This window comes from Rhinopithecus roxellana, chromosome 17 (genome assembly GCF_007565055.1).
Source record: "Rhinopithecus roxellana isolate Shanxi Qingling chromosome 17, ASM756505v1, whole genome shotgun sequence".
In the NCBI taxonomy this organism is placed as follows: Eukaryota; Metazoa; Chordata; class Mammalia; order Primates; family Cercopithecidae; genus Rhinopithecus; species Rhinopithecus roxellana.
In genome coordinates this window covers 63577762-63604032 of record NC_044565.1, presented here as the reverse complement: position 1 = coordinate 63604032, position 26271 = coordinate 63577762, and the positions used below count along the sequence as shown (strand labels likewise).

The 26271-nt window shown below is 36.3% G+C and overlaps 1 protein-coding gene across 5 annotated transcripts in view; it reads right to left on the bottom strand.

Annotated features, from left to right (window-relative positions):
- The window catches only part of ATAD2B (ATPase family AAA domain containing 2B), a 229435-nt gene that overhangs the window by 79395 nt on the left and 123769 nt on the right, over positions 1–26271 (bottom strand). For 3 of the 5 annotated variants that reach the window (XM_030920718.1, XM_030920716.1, XM_010358480.2), the window contains 4 exons: positions 22786–22971; positions 13867–14002; positions 11402–11598; positions 7533–7692 (listed from right to left, as the gene is read on the bottom strand). In XM_030920718.1, the coding sequence (XP_030776578.1) occupies positions 7533–7692; positions 11402–11598; positions 13867–14002; positions 22786–22971 (679 nt within the window). The remainder of the gene's footprint in view (positions 1–7532; positions 7693–11401; positions 11599–13866; positions 14003–22785; positions 22972–26271) is intronic. The other 2 variants (XM_030920717.1, XM_010358481.2) reach the window with 1 other exon arrangement.

Here is a 26271-nt window from a genome sequence, read left to right as displayed (position 1 = left end):
ATTATGAGATTCAGAGATGAAGGGGTTACTTACAATTGGAAGGAAATCAGAAAAATCTTTCATGAACTTAGCATTTTAGTATTCCTTGAAAGGTAGGTGAATTTTTTTTTTTTTTTTAGACGGAGTCTTGCTCTGTCGCCAGGCTGGAGGGCAGTAGCGCAATCTCGGCTAACTGCAACCTCCGCCTCCTGGATTCAAGCGATTCTCCTGCCTCAGCAGGAGTACAGGCGCACACTACCATGCCCAGCTAATTTTTGTATTTTTACTAGATATGGGGTTTCACCATGTTGGCCAGGATAGTCTCGACCTCTTGACCTCGTGATCTGCCCACCTTGAACTCCCAAACTGCTGGGATTACAGGCGTGAGCCACCGCGCCTGGCCAGGTAGGTGAAATTTAAAAAATATAGGTGCTTTCAAAAGCTACGTGCTTTTCAAAAGTACATTTTCTTGTATGTTACTTATACCTCAATAAAACTGATTTAAAAAGAAAAACATGGGCAACACATTTGACAAAGGTCCTGAAAGAATAAGACTGGGACTTACACTGGGCAAGAACTGGGACCCATATTTCCCAGAGAAGCGGCCCTCCTGGGCGCCTCTCTCTTCTCATTCTACACACTGTCTATGAAATCTCATTCACTCCTCCTCAATGATGACTCCCAACTATATCTCCTGCCCACTTCTTTTAACCTCCAGAACCACATATACAACTAGTAATCCCAGCAGTTTGGGAAGCCAAGACAAGCGGATCACGAGGTCAAGAGATCGAGACCATCCTGGCCAACATGGTGAAACCCCATCTCTACTAAAAATGCAAAAATTAGCTAGGTGTGGCAGTACACGCCTGTAGTCCCAGCTACTGGGGAGGCTGAGGCAGGATAATTACTTGAACCCAGGAGGCGGAGGGTGCGGTGAGCCAAGATCACGCCACTGTACTCCAGCCTGGCAACAGAACAAGACTCTGTCTCATAAATAAATAAATAAATAAATAAATAAATAAATAAATAAATATCTGCATTTTGTATGGGTGTACCAAATATAACTCATTCTAACACGTCCCAAATTGAATTTCACATCCTGCCCATAAATCTGTTCCTCCATTGGTTTACCTTCCCAGATTTCCTCTATCCAGACCAAAACCTCAAGGATCATTCTAGGTTTTTGTCCACCATATTTAAATGGTTGGTCACTAAGACCTCTACAGTCAATCCCTGCAGCCACTGCAATTAAATCTTAACTGATGTTCCAACCTCCATCAAGTGGTAACTCCCTTGACCTCTATCCCAAATTTGATACTAAAAGGTCAAGGTTGTGTCTTAACCATTTGTATATCTCTAGCCTTAAACAGGATTTATACACAGAGAATATTTAATAAATAGAGGCTCAGTAAATGTTGAGTCGGTGAGTAGAGAAGTAAATTAGCTTCCCACTACTCCTCCACGGAGGCACTCTATTATCCAGATTTGCTGTTTTCATACCTTTGTTTCCTCAGCCTGGAATCAATGCCCTTCCCAATCTTGATAATCTCCAAGTAGTGTCTTCTCTTCTGGGCTCCACTAACCCAGTAACATATTTCTAATAAAGTCCTTATGATACTGTCTTATAATTACCTGCTGGCACCTTAAGACATTATTCATGATTGCCACCTCTATGATATCCCCTTTATCTTAATATTTGTTATTACAATCACCAATAATTTGATTAGTGTATTTATCATCTCTAAAAATTGATGACTTTCTATATAGTAGGGATTGTGTTTCATTTATCTGTTACAGGCTGAAATGCATCTCCTCAAAATTTATATGTGGAAAGCTTAACTCCCAGTACCTTAAAATATGACTGTATTTGGAGACAAGGCCTTTAAAAAGATAATTAAAATAAAATGAGGACATATGGGTGGGTTCCAATCTGACTGATGTCCTTATAAGGAGAGAAAATTTGGACACACCAAGAGATACCAAGGGCACACAGGCATAGGGAAAAGGCCATGTGAGGACACAGAGAGAAGGAGGCCGCCATCTGCAAGCCAAGAGAAGAGGCCTCGGGAGAAACCAAACTTGCTGATACTTTTATTTTGAATTGATAACCTCCAGAACTGTGAGAAAATTAATTTCTGTTATATTTTGTTATGGTAGCGCTAGTAAGCTAATACAATTACATACAGAATAAAGTCTGCCACATAGTAGTTATCCAGCAGGCATTATGGATCTACCATAACACTGATATATATATATTATCTTGGTCCAAAAGGCAAGAATTGTCATAGTCATCTTTGTAGTCCAGGCATCCAGCTCAGTAATTAACAGATAGTACTCATAAACACTAATAGAAAAATGAACGAGTTTGGTTGAAACAACTCATGAAATAGAACTATGGCAGATAAATTTAGAAATGTATTAAGAGCAGAACACAGAGGGCTCCAAAAGTTTGGGTGAATCTGGGGGCTTTAATCCTATACAATTGGTACAACATAGAAGATTTTGAGGAAACTAAAAGATTAGGGCCAAAATTTCAGCAAAACTAGTCAAATGATGGTATGTAGCATATGAACAGGCCTGGGGAATATAGGAGGGGTGCACTGCAAGACCAAAAACAGGGATGAGCCAAACATAATATATCATGTATCTATAGTGTAGTAATTAGGGCCAAATATCTGATACTGGTCACATTTAGAACACAGGTCAATTTCTCCTTGTTCCCATCATTTAATTTCTGTTCCCATCATCCTCAAGGGAGAGAATCTGGGTCAACACTTAGGCAACATGTATATCTTTCAAAATGTTGGCTTCTGTCTTCTATGTATATGTTAGTTTTTCCCCCAAATGGCCAAGTGTTCTGCAAAAGAGAACACTATAAGCTTCCAAATACTCATGGGAACTTGTAAACGTAATACAACATTCATGTAATTTCCACTTGCTACACAACACACCCTGAGGATGCTTTTCTGGAATATAACAAGTGGTTCTGGTTGCTAAGAAAAAAAAAAAAAAAGAGGTTGCTTGATGAAAGATATGAAAAAAATCTAAACACAGCCAAAATAATGCCTTTGAACTATACCACTTTTTATATCGGAACAAGTGAAGGAAGAAAGTTACAAGTGTACCGTGTTAACTCTGTGAGACAGAGCCATATTCTTTCATTGTGGAACTGCATTTTGTAGCAAAATGTTATTATGCACCAGAAACCATTACTTCTTCCTTAAAATATTAATATCAACATGGTTATAACTAATTACTTAGAGGGGAAAAATATGGATTGATCTTGTCAACTGGCTCTTTCTAAGCACTTAAATTCATTTTCACTACCAGGTCTTAGATTTGTTTCAAAATGAACTAAATTTAAAGTATGGTCCAGGGAATGTAATAAGGACAAAGTATACAGGGTCATTCTAGAGCAAATATGCAGGTACCCACTAAGAAATCAACTTATAAAAAAATTAAAGCACAATTTAAATAATTATGATCATAAGAATACAAACACCAACAGCTAACCTTTATGGAACTCTTACCATGTCCCAGCTATCCCGCTAAAGGCTTAAGATATTTAGGATGAACCATATGAAAACAGCAATTTCATAAGGTTCAACCTAATACACTTTCTCATTTAATTATTACAACTACCCCAATTAAAGAATGTTGTTATCATCCCCATTTTACAGATGAGGAAACTAAAATTTAGAGGGCTTAGCTTGATCAAAGTTAAAGAGCTAAGAAATAGGAGAAATGGGTCTAAAACCTAGGTCTGAATCCAAAGCCCACATTCTCATTACATATTATACAATAACAGCAGCCTCTGTGTCTTGAAAACCAGGCTGAAGGTGTAGGTACACACTGCCCAAAGCCACTACATAGACAGTTGTGCAGGCTGTACCCTCACACAGGACCCCAGCAAGGGAAGGGAGTGAAATGGGGCCGACATCCAGCCCATGCCTCACTATCCATCCTGTTACAGAATGGCACCCAACTGAAGAAGGAGGTTCTCTCACTTACCAAAAATTGCTATATTGGCTTACAGTGGCCCTGATGCTGTTGGTATAATTTTTCTTTTTTCTTTTTTTTTTTGGAGACAGAGTCTCGCTCTGTCACCCAGGCCGGAGTCCAGTGGTGCAATCTCAGCTCACTGCAAGCTCTGCCTCCCAGGTTCATCCTATTCTCCTGCCTCAGCCTCCCCAGTAGCTGTGACTACAGGCGCCCACCACCACGCCCAACTAATTTTTTGCATTTTTAGTAGAGGTGTGGTTTCACAGTGTTAGCGAGGATGGTCTCGATCTCCTGACCTCGTGATCCGCCTGCCTCAGCCTCCCAAAGTGCTGGGATTACAGGTGTGAGCCAGCACACCCAGTCTGCTGCTGGTATAATTTTTTTTAATTTTTAGAGAAAATTTTAATAGCACAGATTAAAAGCCTTAAAAGATACATATTCTTTGATCCAGAAATTTCACTTTAAGGAACTTATTCTAAGGAAATAATTAAGAATCAACATAAAATTTGCATTACAAAGATATTTATCAGTGTTTACAAAAGAGGAAAAAACTAAAAAATCTAATATGTCCAACAATAGGGTATTAACTGTTATATGAGATCTATATACGATTAAAATAATGTTGGAGAAATACATTCATTAACTAATAAGCTTTTCACAAAATATTATAGGAATGACAACATTTACAAAAATCCTAGTCATTTTAGTAAAACTAAGATGCATGTATATATTCTACACGCAGTATATCCGTGGATGGGGAAGGAAACAGAGAAAAAACACTAAGTGATGGAATTATACGTTTTTAATGTTCTTCTTTGTTCTACTTTCATATATTTTTCTATAAGATATATATAAACTGGGTGCACTGGCTCACATGGGTAATACCAGCACTTCAGGAGGCCGAGGTGGGCAGATCACTTGAACCCAGGAGTTTGAGACCAGCCTGGGCAACATGGCGAGACCTCTTCTCTACAAACAAAAATACAAAAATTAGCCAGGTGTGATGGTGTGTGTCTGTATTACCCAGCTACTGGAAGGCTAAGGTGGGAGGATTGCTCGAGCCCAGGAGGCAGAGGTTGCAGTGAGCTGAGGTCACACAGCTGCATTCCAGCCTGAGCAACAGAACAAGATGCTGTGTCCAAATAAAAAGAGTGTGTGTGTGTGTGTGTGTGTGTGTTATATAAAATAACTCAAAAACAGGTAAAACAAACAAACAACAAAACTAGAAGAGGCAAATAACATAAAGCTGAAAACTGTTACATACAAAGTCCAGCTACGCAAAATTTTATTCTGCCTCCTAACTTGGAAATTACTGGATTGGTGCAAAAGTAATTGCAGTTTTTCCCATGATAGAATCTGTGATTTAGTATGGTTGAAACTGATGCAAAAAATACCTAATTTCATGTGAAACTGAGAAATCTAACTCATTTTACCATATGGCCTGGGTTGAGAAGCTCTGCCTCAAAATACAGATACAAAACAAAGCACCGGCCAGGCGCCATAGCTCACACCTATAATTCCAGCACTCTGGGAGGTCGAGAGGGGCAGATTACCTGGGGTCAGGACTTCAAGACCAGCCTGGCCAACATGTCAAAATCCCATCTCTACTAAAAATACAAAAATTAGCTGGACGTAGTGGCACGTGCCTGTAGTCCCAGCTTCTCGGGAGAGTGAGGCACAAGAATCACTTGAATCCAGGAGGCGGAGGTTACACTGAGCCGCTATCACGCTACTGCACTCCAGCCTGGGTGACACAGTGAGACTCGGTCTCAAACAAAAAACAAAACAAAGCAAAAATTATATTCTAACTATCTTTAGATAACAAAAACTTAAATGAATGTTTTAAAAACAAGAAGCATTTTATTTTTAGTATTACTTATCAAATAAATAGAATTCTCAATAGAGTGAAAAAGCAAAAAGTGGCTCCTGACAGCCAGGAGTTGGCCTGGCACTGTCAGCTACGCCTCAGGGTACTACAATTAAACATAAACAATTTCACAGAACAGTAATATCAGACAAGGCCACCCTGTGCCCATGACGGGTCAAGAGAAAAATTAGACCACTTTGTCTAATCATGTCTAAACACAGACAAAACATGAACATTGTCCTGACCACCAAAAAAAACAATAATCAGGCTGGGCGTGGTGGCCCAGGCCTGTAATCCCAGCACTTTGGGAGACTGAGGCAGGTAGACCACTTGAGGTTACAAGTTTGAGACCAGCCTGGCCAACATGGTGAAACCCCGTGTCTACTAAACACACAAAAAATTAGCTGGATGCGGTGGCAGGCACCTGTAATCCCAGCAACTCGGAAGGCTGAGCCAGGAGAATCTCTTGAACCCAGGAGGCAGAGGTTGCAGTAAGCTGAGATCATGCCACTGTACTCCAACCTGGGCAACAGAGGGAGATTCCATCTCAAAAAAGTAAAAATAAATAATAATAGTCAATGACCAAACACAATCCTAACTAATATGAATGACTGCTGTTTCTTTGGTTTTTTTTTTTCTTTTTTTTCCCTTTTCTTTCCTTTTTCTTTTGAGAAGAGCTATCACTCTGTTTCCCAGGCTGGAGTACAGTGGCATGATCACAGCTCACTGCAGCCTCAACCTCCAGGGCTCAAGTGATCCTCCCATCTCAGCCTCTCAAGTAGCTAGGACTACACGTGCGCAACCACCACACACAGCTGATTTTTGTAATTTTTTTGTAGAGGCAGGGTTTTGCCACGTTACTCAGGCTGGCCTGCAAATTCCTGAGCTCAAGTGATCCACTCACCCCAGTCTCCCAAAGTCCTGGGATTACAGGCATGAGCCACCACACCCAGCCAATTGCTGTTTCTTTATCAATCATAGCTTTAGCCTTGCTCCATTTTCTTGCCTTCTAGGTTCTTAAAATTACTCCTACTTTCCAATAGCATCTAATCCACTGCAAAGCCCCACTTCCTTATACTCTAACCAAAATCTCTTAACACAAGCCCAAATCTTGTATGGTTCCCTATGACACATATTCTCCCTCAGTATAATAAATCACCTCATCTTGTTTCACTGCAGATCTACTCCTGGTGGTCTTCCAGGATATATCTGTTATCAACTATATAACAAAAGTTGGGACTGTACACTTGAATACAGGATGGATTAGGAATAAAATAATTACATAAAAATACCAACAATCAAAAGAACAGATAACATTCTACATAAAAGGATCTTTTGACACATAAACTTATCCTATCATGGATTCCCATGAATTCGAAATTCCCAGTGTTTATCAGCACTGTGATTGTTGACTAATAAATTTTCAATTAAATTCTCAAATCACAATGTAAATATAAAAAGTAGAACGTAAATGAAGAAACGAACCCCTGAAAATAATACCTATAACTATACAATTCTCTAACACATTATTTTTATGTGGACTATCAGTTTCTTATTAAGAAGTTTTGAAAAACAACAGGTTGTGAAAATTAATCTATCTAGAACATAGGCATGACTTAGTATTTAAACGGTAAACTGTCTTCTGACTGATTATCAAGGGAAACCTTGCCCTATGTATCCTTACCTCCTGGGTCCTTGTCTGGATTATACTCTAAAGCATTGCTACAGATAAGGTCAATATCTTTCAGGAAATCCTTTGCAGTCAGGTAATTATGTTTATCAATTTTAGTTATCACTGTTGATAAGTCCATTGGTTCCTTGATTACTTCAAGATAATCTGAAACCTAAAACAAATAAGATATTTTAATAAAAATTAGTTCTGGTTTTTCATATCATCTCAGTTCATAAAACACAAAATAAAAACAAAGTTCTTTAAAAATTAAATCTAAATATCAAATAAGTAATTTATAAAGATAAAACTGCAGGGCTATTTATGCTACCAAAGTTACTATCTGCCATACTTTCCATGAAAGCTTCAGTTTCCAAGTCATACCTAAACCAACTCTGAAATGTTTCTGTTCTTAAAATTTGAAACCATGTCTGTCTTTTTTTTTTTTAACCCTTTGGGCATATCTGAGAAGAGAATGTATGGACAAAAGTACCCAATAAGCATCAATAAATGTGATTTCAAGAAAAAGAAAAGGAAAATAAAAAGCAAAGACTTTTCATACTATGAGATAAGTTATTTTGATAAATCTCTTTAAATTTTCAACAAAAATTTTCTTTTTCAGTTTTCTAGAGTGAACTATTTCATGGAAAGTATTTTCCACTCCTTTGGAGTCATCACAAACATTTAGAGTCAATTACATAAGAAAATTAAGTATAGTTTTCCTAACCAGTATGAGATTTGCTGGATTTGTCCCTAGGTATAAAGCAATCTACAAACAAACAAACAAAAACAAACATGCTGCTTTCTGTGCTGATTTTCTGTGAGATAACCCTAAACAAGAGATATTAAGTCTTGATTTGCCCAATAAATTGTGTATCCCCAACCAATAAGAAAGTGCTAGCAACTTACATATCTACTGCCTTCCCCAATGCAAATCTCAAATCAAGTAAATAGGTTTGCTATAAAAGCAGTCTTAGGAGTAATGTCTAAAATTAGTCCAGGAAAGATTTCTAGGGAGATGGTTAAGTTCTGCTCTATGATCGTGGGGTTAGTTTTCTCATAGTTTCAGAGGGCATCGATACCATTATTTTTAAATTTATGCATTCACACACACGCACGCACATATACGTAATTTATATGTTTTTTAATGTTTAGGATTACTTATAAAAAATATTAAGTAGCAGTGTATGTGTGTTTTAATTCATTTTTCACCCTTTAGGAGCTGAAAAACCAGTCAATCTCCCTATAAGAGAAGTAGCAGAGTTATACTGAAACAAACTACCTCAGAAGATATTAGCTGGATTCCTAGTTCTGGTATTTGACACAAATACCTGTGTACAAGTGGAAACTGTTTTATAAACTAAAAAGCACTCTAAAAGGTATATTATAAAAGACTATAAATGTTACCACCCTATGCTTAATTTTAAATTTAACATTTATTTTCTAAAGTTTTGTTTTCTCTGCAGTCTGCTTTGGAATTTGATAAAGTTTTCAGACACTTTAAATTCATTAGTTAAATAAAAACTTTAGTTTTAGGTTATCTTATTTCCCCCTCTCTATCCTTCCCAGAGACTCCTATGTTTTCAGCTTAAGAGCTGAATGAACCTGAGAAGAAAAACAAAGGAGAAAACAAGAGAAACATAAGCCTAAATAAAATATTTATCTGACCAACATTTTCTATCCCTTTGTACTACCTTACCATCATTTATAAAACTATTACAGACGGCATTTGAAAATCTGACAAATCTTTTCTGATTAGAAAGAAAAGAGTTTTCCTGAGCAAAAGCAAAACTGGTTTACTCTCAGCATGGGAGGTTGAGGTGGGGGCAAGCCCTTATCCTTTAAGAAATGTTAAGAGTCCAAATATACCAAATAGGGGAGTGGAAGGAAGGGCACGCACCCATATCACATTTATTTAAAATAATTTTTTAATCAGCTGATAGTTTTAAGATTATCTAAAAACACTATGAGGGGGGGAAATTCCCACAAATATAAATGGATATCTATTAATTAAAAAAGCAAATTAGGCATGTCCTGTTATCCTGTTGGAAAGATATAAAGTAGCTATGATAATGAATGTGGGCTTTGAATTTTAAAAAACTTTCAAGTCGGCCGGGCGCGGTGGCTCAAGCCTGTAATCCCAGCACTTTGGGAGGCCGAGACGGGCGGATCACAAGGTCAGGAGATCGAGACCATCCTGGCTAACACGGTGAAACCCCGTCTCTACTAAAAAATACAAAAAACTAGCCGGGCGACGAGGCGGGCGCCTGTAGTCCCAACTACTCGGGAGGCTGAGACAGGAGAATGGCGTGAACCCGGGAGGCGGAGCTTGCAGTGAGCTGAGAGCCGGCCACTGCACTCCAGCCTTGGTGGCAGAGCAAGACTCCGTCTCAAAAAAAAAAAAAAAAAAAAAAAAAAAAAAAAAAAAAAAAAAAAAAAAAAAAAAAAAAAACTTTCAAGTCTTGGCTATGTCACTTGCCAACAAGTCTGTTTCCCCAGCTGCAAAGTAAGAATAATAATAATGATCCTACAAGGTTGATAAGAGGACCAAATGGAAAAAACAGTGTATTGTGGATAAAGGTACAAATAAAATCAGTCTCTTTATTCCAAAAAGGGGGGAAAGTATTTATTTTCAGACTTGCCGGGGGCGGGAAGAATGTAAATGCTAGCTCATTCTTCCCAGCAACAGATGAGGTAATGGTTTCAAAGGAATCCGCTCAGGTCCGAAAGCACAGATTTCACAATTAGGATACAACATTAAACTCTGAATCACTCATAATTCAATTATTTTTTTAAAAAAGAAATAAATAGGCCGGGCGCAGTGGCTCAAGCCTGTAATCCCAGCACTTTGGGAGGCCGAGACGGGCGGATCACGAGGTCAGGAGATCGAGACCATCCTGGCTAACACTGTGAAACCCCGTCTCTACTAGAAAATACAAAAAACCAGCCGGGCGAGGTGGCAGGTGCCTGTGGTCCCAGCTACTTGGGAGGCTGAGGCAGGAGAATGGTGTGAACCCGGGAGGCGGAGCTTGCAGTGAGCCGAGATAGCGCCACTGCACTCCAGCCTGGGCGACAGAGCGAGACTCCGTCTCAAAAAAAAAAGAAAGAAAGAAAGAAAGAAAAAACTAAAAACACCAAAGCTGTTCAAACATGGAGTCTGAACTATAAGAAGGAGGCCAGTAAAGATTACACTGTGTTCATCCACACACTACATTATCCCAGGATAAAACAAAAACCGAAAAGGTAGTTGACAGTATTGATTCCCAAATGGAAAATTTCTTTTCTCATCATCACAAACCATGCTCCCACAAGCACACAAAATAATACACATATAAAGTGAGAAATTTTCCACTGGGAGCAGAGAAAACCCTTAGAAAGAAAAATAATTTAGTTGCACAGGATGTTTTAACTTCAAACAGCATCCCAGCCACAGGCACTTCCAAAATATGAAAGACAAAGAAACTTCAGGTTTTTAGCTACCTCTTTTGATGAGGTAAACATAATTTGGGAAATGCCAGTATTAACTGGTATTGATTGGTTAACACCAATATACTCTTTGAGAGCAGAATTTATCCTGGAATAAAAATAGTCTAGTATGGATATTTGACTAAGGCAACTTTTAATCCTCTTCTTAAATCGAAGAGTAAGAGACCACAAAGATTAATAATAATTAAGAGGACATATATAAATTGGTTGCTAATTTCATCCAAAAGTCACCAGATATTTGCTGATGACATAGGTAGTTATCACATGGATTAAAATTTTATAGGCTAGGGGTAATATTCATCCATGCCTTTGCTTTTTTTTCCTTCCAAAAAAAGATGTCAATATTTTTTTCTTTTAGCCAGTTCAACTTCACTGTTTGCACACTACTGAAACAAGACCTCTTCAATATCCACCGGTTTGCTGAAGATGTTAAAGCGTTTATCTGTGGCCAGCCTCTTGGTTACATCCCTGAGAAACAACCGCAATTCTCTTAAAGTATTTTCCTCCTGGTCCTCCATTCGATTTTTTTCTGATTCTGATAATTGACGAGGTGGAGAAGGTAGTGCAAGAGGAAGCACTTCCATAGCACAAAGAGCTAGAGAAAACAGAAGAAAATGTTAAGATTCCAACATGATGGGCCAGGACCCTTTTTTGGCATTCTCTCAAAATGTTCTTTAAAGAAAAGAATTACAAATACAGTCATGTGTTGCTTAACAACAGGCATACATTCTAAGAAATGTGCAGTTAGGCAATTTTGTCATTGTGTGAACATCATACGCGTATACTTGCACAAACCTAGATGGTATAGCCTATGACATACCTAGGCTATATGGTAAAGTCTATTACTCCTAGGCTATCAACCTGGACAGCATGTGACTATACTGAATACTGTAGGCAATTGTAGCACAGTCATATTTGTGTATCTAAACATAGAAAAGGTATAGTAAAAATACAGTATTATAATTTTACAAGGCCACCATCATACACGCAGTCCATCGTTGACCAAAATGTCATTATGCAGCGCATGACTATATGTGTGAAACATGCAAATCCAGCAAGTAAAAATTTGCATAGAAACAAAAAGGGAATAGCTTCACTTTATAAAATAACTCACAACAGGACCCCTTTAAAAAACAAAATAATTTGATTTTGAAATATTGTTTATATATAACTTACAAGAAATAATTCAAATCAACACAAATATCTCCAAGTAAAGTATTGCATACTGATTTTCTCAAGTCAACCTTGTTTAAAAACTGCTTCTTAAAATGAGATTGCCTTATATGCATAAAAATTATAATGGGCAAGTAATATTTGATCCTTCCTATCCCCAAAAGAAAGGCAGGTCTCCTGACCTCATATTCTGAGTACAACAGAGTAGGGACAGTGAATGGCACCTGCAGGAAGGGAGGGGAAAAAAAAAAAAAGAACAAAAAATGGAATTCCACGGTCATGAAGGAGATGGAAAACCAGTCCTAAGTGTTATATGTAAAATCCATGGTACTCACTACCTATCCTAAGAAAAACCAAAAATCTTCTTAAAAGGTAAAGTATTAACTTTCCTAATTATAATGTTCTCTAATTTTAAAAGACTTCCCTGATATCACACTAAAGCTCAGAATTAAAATTCTAAGTATTTTTCACTGATTTCTAAATAGCTCCTAAGATGAAAACTGAAAGTCAACAGAAACAACTGAAAAAGAGTATCAACGGTAAACACAGAAAATTCAAATCTATGAGATTAAAATACATCTAGAAGCATGAAAGACTGAAATACATCATTTTCATAATGAAATATTTAGATTAACAGGAAGCAACAAAATAAACATAAATAAGGCATAATTTACATATTAAATTTCCCAAGGTTTTGGGAGGGAAAAAACCAAAACTACAGCAATTTGATAGGTGTTCATTTTTAAAACACCAATAAAATTTGGAAAGGAGCCACTAAAGAACAATAAAATTATTAAAATGTTACATAATACAACCAGTGAAAAACAAAGCAAAAATAATATGGAAAAATAAGGACTTGGCAGGGATGAGGAATGTATTGAGTACCCTCCAAGAAGGGCTCTAAGAAACATGAAAGATGGAACGAGGGTAAAGAGGGTTAAAAATTTTTACCAAACAGGATTGTTACTTCCTAGAAGAGGCTGAAAGATTAAGCAAGTAGATCTTATCTTTTACACATCTTTAAGATTAGGAAAATGAAATCTCTTTCGAATGACTTAGAATGCAGCCCTTACTATGTCAAGGAACTGAAACCTGACAAATTCTTGAGGTACCTCTTAAAGCTCAATTCTTGAGTCTAAAATTATTGAGTCCAAACCCAAGAAAAATCTAACACTTAAAACAAAGCCAGAATAGATTTTCAAATGCCTAGAATAAAATGTTAAATGTAATGGGTCCTAAATAAGTCTCTGAAAAGTCAATCAATAAATAAACTAGAAATGGCAAATGTTCTAACCAGCCCATCAAATCTACCATGGCCCAAAAAGTAATGAGCACAACACCTGGTGTTCACAACCTGCCAGTTCAAGTCCTGGGTACTTACTGTGACTAAAACATAGGAGAATTGAAGACTTTTTTCTATGACTTTTTGAGCCCCATAATGTGAAATCTACCAGAGGAAGTGGTTGAAGTCATAAGAAGAAGTCCTATTTAGTAAAGCTTTAACAAGGCTATACTTCCCAATCTCAAGTCAGATGAACACAATGGACACTTCCACATGTCATCTAAAGATAAACAGAACCTGACAAACTCTCCTCACTTCCATGAAGAAAGGGCTAAAATAAACTGACTCCAGAAAGGGCATTTCTTAACTCCACCCCCCCCATTTTCCTAAAGGCTTTACAAACTTTACCAGCATGTTTCCTTCGTGGTGGAGCCATTGATGCCTGATTGAGAATCAATTCTTGAAAAAATTTTCTTCTGTCTTCTTCAATAGGCCTTTGAATATACAAGACCTCTTCATACTGTATTCTAAAGATACATTTAACCTACACATATACACACACACAAAGACATTAAATAATATAAAGAATTAAAAGCTTACATATCATACCAAATTGCAACGTCTTCATCTTCCAGTATCATGTTCAATATTCATAGACCATTCACATGGGGTTATAGTTAACCTAGTCCTAGGCTATGCTGTTGAAGGGTTCAACCTCATGGGCTAAACAGGAATGGTAGAATGTCCAGTTGCCCAAGTCATTAATGAATGATATTATATATCGAGTAAGAGTCATCAGATAATAGCAAAAAGGATAGCTGGTTGTAACAGATGGCAACAATCTCAAAGGGCTTTTACATAAGAGCTGAAAAGTAATTACTTAGAATCTATAATAGAGAGCTGGAAGAATGTTAACACTGCCATCTCTTATCCTCATATTTCTTTGTATTCCCTATTCATTGACTTCCCTTCCTGTGCTCTTTCCCTACCAAGTCTATTTCACTGTAATCTCTGGAATCCTGGTTCCACTGCAAATAAACCATACCTCTGGTCTAGTTTATGTTCCATGACACACTCCAAAAAGATTAAGCCAATTATTCTCATATCTTTCAGCTCCATCCACTTGGTGATTACTCACCTCTTCTGTTTACCTACTCAGACTTTGACCCCAGGTGCCCACCTTCCAAGATATGCTGTTTAAATCCTCTTTACCTCATCCAAATTTGTCTACTATGGCATTAAACACTGTATTTAATCTTTATGGTTTTTCTAGAATGTCTACTTTCTACCTTCTAGACACCACACTCCCTGAGAACAGAGATCACTTCTTATTCATCTGTTTTCCTACACCTATCCCAGTACCTGGTATTTAGCATGCCTAATAAGCACATACTGCCTTGTGATTTTGTTACCCAGCCCAAATCAAATTGGAAACTGCAAATAAAAAAAGGGAGAAGGTCACTAGTATGGAAAGATATACCAACCATGACACTGAGAAAATATGGATTAGAATCAGACATCATATTCTTGCCCATTTAGCCACACGTTTGTGGTCTAAATTTGAATAATTCATTGAATTTGTCATTTCTAACCACTTACTGGATTAAGCCTACGAACTGAACCCTTAAAAATTCCATAAATATTATGTCATTCAATCTTTATAACAATGAGGTAAGTATTATTTCCTCATTTTACAGACAAGGAAACTGGGGCTTAGAAAGATTTAAGTAATTGGCTTAAGGTAACAAAGTGAACAAAGAAAATTAGATTATATAAATTCTAAATGCCTTTTCCAGCTCTGAAATTCTAAAAGAAGAAACAATGAAAGGTAAACATCAGAATTCAAAAACTGGATGGGGAATTATTTATCTCAACCTAAAGTCAAATCATTTAAGTTTATAAAATTTCACTTTGTGTTCTGCCAGTGCTTTTGTAGACTACCTTCATGCACAGTTCCCTCCAACTCTTTAATCTACGCTTTGCTGGCCTTTCTTTGAAAATTCTGGAAGTAAGTTTACTACTGAACATGTTTTGTATGTCAAACATCATGCCAGACACTGCAGTTACAAAACTAAATAAAATGTGTTTGTTCTCCGCTGTCAAAGATCTTAGAGTCTCAGAAGAAAAGCATTATGATACTATGCTGGGAGTACTATAACAGAGGTAGCAAAACACAGAGAAGAGATCTTGCAAGGGATGAAAAGACTCTAGGTAAGATGTAGCAGAAATCACTTACATCAATTGGGTCTTGAAAAATAAGTAGAACTTAATATCCTAGACGTACCATGATTTCGTTCAAGAATGGCAAAACATTTCATTTTAACTATTCTCTCTGATAACTTTCAAAACTATGTTAACACTTTATGAATACAAAAGCATACCAAGAACAGGCCTACAATAATCCATGGATATTCTTACCAGGTTACTACCAACATCTCTGAATCCAACATTTTATAAGTGGGATAAATTATACTTCTCTAAGTTCACTCCTAACCTTATCTTCTGACAGCCCTAGCCTCAAACCTCATGCTGTACCAAAGACAAGTCTTCCATAATTCCCAGAACAAATCATGCTGTCTTTCACATTGGTTCACACTGGTTGTGATACATACTATTCACTCATTCCTGACCCCTTCTTTAATGCACCACTCAAGCTGATGCTTTCTGTGTGATGCCTTCCCTAAATTTCCCAGATGCACTTAGGCACACCTTCCAGTATTTATCATTAAACTTTTTTTTGAAAAAAGAGTTCAATAAAGTTCAGTAAATTTTTACAGTTGTGCAGCTATCACAAGCACATTTTAGAACATTTCCATTGCCCCAAAAAGTTTCCTCATGCCTATCTGCAGTCAATCCCCACTCCCACTCCCATGTCCCAGCCTAACAACCACTGATAATGCTTTCTGTCTCTAGTGAATTAGTGAATTGCCTCTTCTAGACATTTCGTATCATACAACTGATAGTCTTTTATGCCTGGCGTTTGTCACTTAATACTTCAGGTTTTTCCAAGTTGTAGTATGTATTAGTATTTCATTCCATTTATTGCTGAATAGTATTTCATCACATTTTGTTTAGCCATTCACCAATTAAGGAACATTTGGATTGTTTCCACTTTTTACTAGAATTAGTACAACAACTAGAAACATTCCCATACAAATGTCTTTCTGTGAACGTATGTTTTCATTTCTTTTGTGTAGATAACTAGGAGTGGAATTGCTGAGTCAAACCATAAATTTATGTTTAACTTTGGAAAGTGGCTGCACTATTTACAATCCCACCAGCAGTATATAAGGACTCCAGCTTCTATATCCTATCCAATACTTAGTATTGTGTATTTTTGATTCTAGCTATTAGGATGGTGTAAAAGCATTTTTTTTTTTTTTTTTTTTTTTTTTTTTTGCAGCTTTTAATGGCAAAAAACTCTTGCCCCAACCTATACTTTAGTGGGTTGCAGTGGTATTTCATTCCTGAATGACTGATAATGAGCATCTTTTCATATGCTTATCATCCATTTACACATACTCTTAAGGAACCTCATATAAAAGGAATTATACAAAATTTGTCCTATGACTAATTTAGCCTAATGTCTTCCAGCTTCATCCATGTTGCGACATGCATCAAAATTTCCTCCTTTTTAAGGCTAAATAATGGTCCATGGTATATGTTACATTTTGTTTATCCTTTCAACTATCGATGGACACTGAGGATGTTTCCACCTTTTGGTTACTGTGAATGATGCTGTTGTGAACATGGGTGTACAAATACCTGTTCAAGTCCTGCTTTCGATTCTTTTGAGTAAATGCCTAGAACTTGATTTGCTGGATCATATGGCAATTATATATTTAAGATAACGTCCTACTGTTTTCCACAGTGGCTATACAATTTTACATTCCCACCAGCAATGCAAAAAGGTTCTCATTTTTCCACATCCTCATCAACATTTGTTAATTTCTGTTTTTTTAATAATAGCCATCTTTTTTTTTTTTTTCTTTTGAGACTGAGTCTTGCTATGTCGCCCAGGCTGGAGTGCAGTGGCGCGACTTCGGCTCACTGCAAGCTCTGCCTCCCGGGTTCCCGCCATTCTCCTGCCTCAGCCTTCTGAGTAGCTGGGACTACAGGGGCCCACCACCATGCCTGGCTAATTTTTGTATTTGTAGTAGAGACGGGGTTTCACAGTGTTGGCCAGGATGGTCTCAATCTCCTGACCTCGCGATCCGCCTGCCTTGGCCTCCCAAAGTGCTGGGATTATAGGCGTGAGCCACCGTGCCCAGCCTAATCTGAGTTTTCAATGCCCTTACTTGATTTTTCTACTTGAAGTTACTGATTTTCCTCTCCCAGGTCCTACCATAAACCTAGAGACACAACTACATGAAACAAGATGACAAAATGCTATATGTAATCTTATTTTCATCAGCAGAGTTGAGGAATATTTCTTTAAATAAAATTAATTTCCAATATACTGAATTATATAACCTGAAACTTGTTCATCATAATTTAATAACAAAGCAGATACTGTGAATGTCTTCAGAAATAGAAGTACAATTCTGGCCAAGGTTTATAATCCTTCCTACAAATACCTCTACTTTATCTGCTTCCTCCCTTAAGAGTCTTTTTTCTGTGCTCAACCTTAAATTAGCTCTCTTCTCTAATTCTCCACAAATATCTTGCAATTCCCGTATATCTCAACTAAGATTCTCTAAGTATCTTCAGAAAGGGTTTATAAAAGTAAATTTACTTACACTACAATTCTGCATGGTTCTCAAGTGGGCAAAAATTTAAAGAAAAAATATTTTAAAAGAAAAAGAATTTTGCAGAAAGGGAGTGAGGCTGGGCAAGGGTTACGTGAATTCTATGTGATGATTCAACTGTTCGTTCCTTTTTTCATGCAGCATACTTTTACTGAGTAATTCCCATGTGTTAGCACTGTGCTAGGAATGGGAGAAGTGATGGCTAGTAACACCTGAAAGAGCTAGTGGTCTAGAGAACAGAGGTTCACAAAGTTTTGGTCTCAGGACCCCAAAAAAGCTTTTATGTATGTGAGCTATATGCATCAATATTTACATATTTTAAATAAACCCATTACATATTAACATTAAAAGAATAAAACATACATTATTTTGAAAAATATGTTTTTCCAAAATATAGAGAGAACATAAAACACATAAAATATAAAACAAATTTTAGTGAGAAAAGTGGCACTGTTTTATCTTACTTTTTTGAGACAGAGTCTCACTCTGTCACCCAGGCTGGAGTGCAGTGGTGCGATCTTGGCTCACTGCATCCTCCACCTCCCAGGCTTAAGCGATCCTCCCACCTCAGCTTCCTGAATACCTGGGACTACAGGCACGCGCCACCATACCTAACTGATCTTTGTATTTTTTGTAGAGATGGGTGTTTCGCCATGTTGCCTAGGCTGGTCTTGTACTCCTAGGCCCAAGTGATCCGCTTACCTCAGCCTTTCAAAGTGATGGGATTACAGGCATGAGCCACCACACCCAGCCAGCACTGCTTTAAATGTTTTCAATTCTCTTTTGTGTCTGGCTTAATGGAAGACCACTGGATTCTCATTTCTGCTTCTGTATTCAATCTGTTACAATATGTTGTTTGACTGAAGTATGTGATGAAAACCCAGACTCAGCAGATATGTAGTTGGAAATGAAACTTGATAATCCCCTGCAAAAGTCTTGGGGACTCCTCAGGGGTCCTTGGACCACACTTTGATAGCAGCTGGTCTGGTGCAATGATTTCTGAACTTTTTTGATCAAACACCTCATCAGTAAAAAATCTGAAAATATTCCCATCACTATATGCATATTTATTTAAATATACTATTTTGCTAATATACTATTCGGAAATATTATAAACCATATACACATGAAATATACTGTACTATTAAATATACTATTTTGCTATACTATTATTAAATATACTATTAGCAAAACAGTATATTTAAGAGTATGGTATATTTTTTGTGTATATGGTTTATAGTATTATTTATTACAAACCATATACACATGAAATATTTAATACGAAAAATAAAAATGAACAGAAATGCTAATGTTTTTCCCAGTATACTAACGCACTGAGTACAAACTCATTGTGGGGACTATTGAACTACGAGAGACAGATATATACAAAGAGACGCAAGAGAATGTCAAAGAGGTTCTAAAAGATGAACTTGTCATTTTGTCCCACTAATAAGACACGAATCATGGAAGGACTAATTATTTTGGGGTTTTCTTCTATTTTAAAAATAAGGTAGGGAAACTTCCTTTCTCCTTCATCTGTGAATAATGGGGTTTATTTTCTGATTATAATGGTATTTATTATGGAAGATATAGAAAATAAGACAATAAAAAACTAAAATGATTATAACCTTTACATCCACAGATAATTACCATTAACATTTCTATGTATATCCTCCCAGTTGTATATTTATAAACTAGAATAATACCATACATATTGATTTATTACCTGCATTTTTTAAAACAATACATTTAAACACATTTTCATGACATTAAATTTTCTTTTGTTTTTTGAGACAGGGCCTCACTCTGCTGCCCAGGCTGGAGTACAGTAGCACAACTGTGGTAATAGGCTACTTTTTTCTCCGAGAATTGGTTTTGTACTGCCCACTATCTACTTCATTTCTTCCATAGATCTGGCAACTTGCTAACCTACAGCTACTTGGTCTACAACTCTCTGTGCTGCTCATTCATTCACCAAATATTTATTAATATGTGCTAAATAATAGACACTACTATCTTAGCTTGTGACCTAAAGAAAGCAAGCAGGCTAGGTGCAGTGGCTCACGCCTGTAATCCTAGTACTTTGGGAGGCCGAGATGGGCAGATCACCTGAGGTCAGGAGTTCAAGACCATCTGAGGTCAGGAGTTTTCAGTCTGGCCAACGTGGTGAAACCCCGTCTCTACTAAAATACAAAAATTAGCTGGGTATGATGGCAGGTGTCTGTAATCCCAGCTACTCGGGAGGCTGAGACGGGAGAAGCGCTTGAACCTGGGAGACAGTGGTTGCAGTGAGCCAAGATCATGCCACTGCACTCCAGCCTGGACGGCTGAGTGAGACTCCGTCTCAAAAAAAAGAAAAAAGAAAAAAGAAAGCAAGCATTCTAATGGTAGACTTGAAATTAAAATGAAAGGCTTAGCTGGACATGGTGGCTCACACCTATAATCCCAGAATTTTGGGAGGCTGAGGCAGGAGGATCGCTTGAGACCAGGAGTCAAGACCAGCCTGGGCAACATAATGAGACTTCGTCTCTACAAAAATAAGTAAACAAATAAAATAAAATGTAAGACTTGGGAACAGAGGAGAATTTCCTACAAGCTATTAGTATAAAGCATGTTATATAATCAAAAGAGAATTCCCATAATCTTCAGCCCACAAATATGATATCCATGAGAGCTTTAATAACTACTTATAAAGACAAAAGCGAGAGGGAAAGGAGCTGAAATTTCAGAATTCAATGCTGGCAAATTTCTAATATTTTAGATAGTAATTAAGGGTATTGGTAAATAAATACTGAAAAAGTTTACTAGTCAGTAGGCTTTCTGAATCCATTAAAAGTTATGACAACAGTATAACATTGAAAATGTATATTATATAATGTTAGCTTTAAAATACTAAACCAACAGTAAAATTACACATGCATATGGGCAACAGAAGTAGGCAACATAAAAACTGCTTATCAAGAAGTCAGGCTCATAAAACATTTATTTAGAAATTTTTCAAACAATATAGAGGGAAAGTTTCAGGGAATATTCCCTATATATTCCCACCTAGAATCCTTATTTATCCCACATTTTAACTCTTCTCTTTCTTTTTATAAAATTATAATAAAACTGAGAAACAGGATCTAACTTGTAAAGTGGCTCCTAGGTTATATCCAGGTTCAGGCCATTCTTCTAAATCAACTTCAGCTGCATTGCTATTTTATAATACTAATACCAAACATTTAATAGCTCCATAATTTCAAAAGAAATTCACATATACTGTCTCACACCAATGACCCTGTCTGTTATTATCCACATGTTACAGATGAAAATGAAGCAATTATAGGTTCAAGTACTTATCTAAGATCAAAAGACTAGTAAGTCAATACCCTGGTTTTTCTAACTCTTGCTACATACAGCATTCTATTAAACTTTATTGGACTCTATGATAAACATTTTGATTAGTGGTCTTCATATACTATCAGATACTGAATAATCAAAAATGAATTACTCTACATTTAATATATTTTCCTTACAAAAAGCAGTAAATTATATAAATCTATTTTAGCAAGATAATGAAAGCTAAAACATAAAAGAACTCAGTAAACAAACACTGTAATCATAAAATTCTACATAATCAAGATTTATATTATAGCATTTCAAACATGTAAATCTTTTATATAAACATCATTCCTACTTTGTCTCCTGGGAAAAACATTTCTAAGCATTTCTAAAGGAGAGTACTTCAAGATCTCATAAGCTCGGGGTATTAAAACACCACTCAAGTAAGATGATCTACTAATTTTTTCTGAATCAACTGTGATTTTACCTTAGATATGAACTTGAAGTTAGATTTCTGATTTGAAAAATACGCATATTAGAAATAACATTCAAGTTAACATGATGCTATCAATGAAAGAGCTGAAAGGTCAAATCTCATCAAATGACCTCACAGATGATAAGGATAAGAAGGATATAACTGATAGTGATATAGCCACAGTTGTCTTAGAAAGCTGAGTAACCCTTTTCCAAAATGCTTGAGACTAGATGTGTTTCAGATTTCAAACATTTTCAGATTTTAAAATATATGCACATATATAATGAGATTATCTTGGGGATGGGACCCAAGTCTAAACAAAATTCATTTAAGTTTCATAAAAATCTTACACACATAACCTGAAGGTAATTTTATACGTTTTTAATAATTTTGTGCATGAAACAAAGTTTTGACTGCAACCCATCAAGTGAGGTCAGGTGTCAAATTTTCCGTTTGTGGCTTCATGTCAGTACTCAAAGAAGTTTCAGGTTTTGAATTTTTTAATTAGAGATGCTGAATCTGTATATATACATGTCAGGTTCCATTCTAAGCATAAATTATCTCAATCTTTGTAACAACACTGTGGAATACCACTATACCCAAAAAGAAACTAAAACTTAAAACAATAAATAATTTACCTACATCACACAGCTAATAGGCAGTTACACCCAGGATATAAACCCTGACAGTATTGATTTTATAATAATTAAAAGGTATCCAATTTACAGGGTCAACTATTTTAGAACAATAAGGAAAGATAAATACTTAATCAGTACTTACCTCTTCAGGCAGTTCACTGTACATGGTTTCAGAGGTAGACAATAAAAATATAGGTGAAAATGATGGTATATCTTGTAGCAATGTCAGAAAAGTTGCTCTCACAGTTTCACTGACAGCTTCCCACCAATCCCCAATGTGAGGCATGTAAACAATACTAGGTACTGTTCTTCGAGCTTCACGAAAAATCTGATTAAGGAAAACAAAAATCTGATTAAGGAAAACAACCAGCATTAAACAACTCAAATTGATTATTCTAAAGTCTACCCAGTAATCTCCAAATATATGAAATATGTCAGGCCTATTACAGTCATTAGTTTCAGCCTCGAAATTTAAATTCAAGAAATGATACACAAGCCTTACACAGCTTCAGTCTACTCTTGCTCCACCAAAAAAAAGTTATGTTTTGCCCTTTAATTATTCTTATTCAGTATATATTAACAGTGGAAGGTATCAAATTGCTCCACTTATCTAGCATGTAAAGATAATAAAGCAAAACACCACTGTAAAATATGCTGCAAATAAATAGATAAATATACACCTATGGCACTCGTGATATCCATAAACTTTACACAAAGAATAACAACACAGCTTACATTTTTGAGCACCTTGACTAAAATCATACAATATATAAATTAATCATTTTAACCAAGATGTACCATGCTAGAGCTTAAAATTAATGAACTACCTGCTGAACCAGTCATTCACCTCCTCCCATTATCTTAGTTCAATATTTTATAAAATAGTCACAAAATACTCTAACTTACCTAAAGAGCAAATGATTAGCAAAGAGCTCTGAGACACTTCCATTGTTAGAAAATACAAAATCAAGTTTTCCTCAGGTGTTAAAAAGAGTCTTAACCATAGTTTCAATCACGCTGTACCAACACACACCAATAGGGACCAGGTTGGCTATTAGTAAGCTGCCAAGCTGAATTAATGCCCCTTACTTATTAAGTCGACAGTTTAATATCACACCAACAAATTCTGACATGTTAATAGGACATTTCTCATTATCTTTAACAAGTTGAACTATAAAAATCTTTCTTCCATTTTGAGAATTCTATTCCTAAAATGCTCTACTTATTTTCTCTTATTTTTAACACATTTCAATTAGCCTATGTAATATACAAGATACAGAAATAAGAATTAAGCTGGGCGCAGTGGCTCACACCTGTAATCCCAGCACTTTGGGAGGCCGAGACAGGCAGATCACTTGAGGTCAGGAGTTCAAGACCAGCCTGTCCAACATGGTGAAATTCCATCTCTACTAAAAATCCAAAAAGTAGCCAGGTGTGGTGGCGCACGCCTGTAGTCCCAGCTACTCAGGAGGCTGAAGCAGGAGAATCGCTTGAACCCGGGAGGCGGAGGTCGCAGTGAGCCGAGATTGCACCACTGCACTCTAGCCTGGGAGACAGTGAAACTCCATCTCAAAAAAAAAAAAAAAAAAAAAAAAAAGAATTTAATATTTAAAATGATTGGGATTACTGGAAACTATCGTAAGAATCAAAAGTATTATTTTTCTTTAATGAGTAAGCTTACCACTTACATACATTTCTTAAATAGTGTATTTTATACAGCTTTCAACCTTCTGTGTAAAATAAAAGATACTGCCAACTGAATAATAAACCAATTGAAAGAGGCTCAAATAGTAATTGGAAAAAATGTAGATGTTATGATCACTCACATCAAAAGTAATATTTGCTCCTTCCCTTCCTTAATATTTGCATATCCACCAATCCAGAACAGTTGTACAGTACAACTCCTTCAGGACTCTCAAATTTTGACCTTTTCTGCAAACACGTACCCTCCTATCCTGGATCTTGGAAATCCAAGGATTTTTTTTTTTCCAAAGTTCTTGTAGAAAATTCATAAGAGAAAAACAAGCATAAATATTGGCAAAAGGAAAGAACCATGCAGAAGCACAAAGGCAACTGAGGCATTTATTAAAAAAAAAAAATTACATGCCACCCAAATCAGGCATGGTTACATGGAAGACAGTGACCACCTCCTTTTGTCACTTTACAGTTCCCCACTCTGTGCTGGTAAAACAAGAGACAGTCAGCAAAGAAAGAAAGGTGATCATATGAAAGACTAACCAACTATAGGTTACTAAGAAACCTCACAAAGCCAATCACTTAATTCGGCCATGCAAGCTACCACATACATGCCCAGGGTATGAGAGAAGACAGGAAAACATGCCTTTAAAAAAATGAAATTTTGCCTTTGATTTTAGTACTTCTAGATTAGATTTTCCAGGAACATGTGCTGAGAACATCTAGCCATTAAAAAATATCACAGAGGATGAGCAAAGCAACAGAAGGTTAAGTGATAATAATTTGACAGAGTCAGAAGTTAACTACAAGTATCTTAACTGTATTTGCAAGGGTGAACTACATACAATCATCACCAGTTCTAAGAGGTGGTTTGTTTTTTTTCTATTTCTTTTTTTCCTCCAATTGTCTCAAAATTAACATGATATTGAACTCAAACTGAACATGATATCGTATTGACCCCATTTAAAAATCCAGAAATTTTTCCACATTTCCAAAAAATTTCTTATTTTCATCTCATCTTCTCAAAATCAACAAATGGAACGTGACATCCTACTGGTCCAATAAAAAAAAACTGGAGGCTTTTTACTTCCAAAGCCTTTAAGAAAATGTCCTTCTTGATTAAAAAAAATTTTAAACTATATTTGAAAACTTATTGGGGAAAAAAAATCAGGCAAGTCTAAGATGAACATGGAAAAATAAAAAGGCTTCGCCTTTCTGATCTATGAGTGTATAATTACATGAATTGAGAATTAACCTAACTACATGAAATACCAACATCTATGAAATATTTTTGAAATTTTTCTCCTAAGCCTTTAGAGGAAAACCATCCTTAATTTCTAGAAATACTAAAAAGCACTATTAAAACAAGCTTTCTTTTTAATTCCTTATTCTATGTCATCTCAGAATATTAAAATAAACTTTTATATTTTCTTTAGATTTATAACCAGTCTGTTCTAATTCCCATTTTGTAATAAAAATTCAAAAAGAACAGAGTTTGAGAATAGCATTTAAAAATTCTTAGCATATAAGCAATAGGAAAAAAAAAAAAGTTTAATCCTAGTATGATTTTTTTCTGTAATATAAAAACAGCTCTTGAGCAGTTTGCTGGTAACTTTTAAAGTGTGGAGTAAAATACACTCTGTGAAATCAAATACCAGATAATTCAGAATAGAAAAATATAGCCTAGTTTCAATGAAGCGGCAACTGGCTTGGGAACAAGTGATGCCATTTGAGAACTAGAAAAATACTCACCTACAGGGTGTCTTGGATTGGTGGATGTGCAAGGTGTAGTAGAAAACAGAAAAACTGTTATAGAAAAAAAAAAAGACAGTAGGCCAAATTACTGAACCAACCGTTTCAAAATACCTCTGACATGACCAGCACTCTTGCACAAGTAAAATGAACAAATACCAGCATATGTGAACTGTTCATT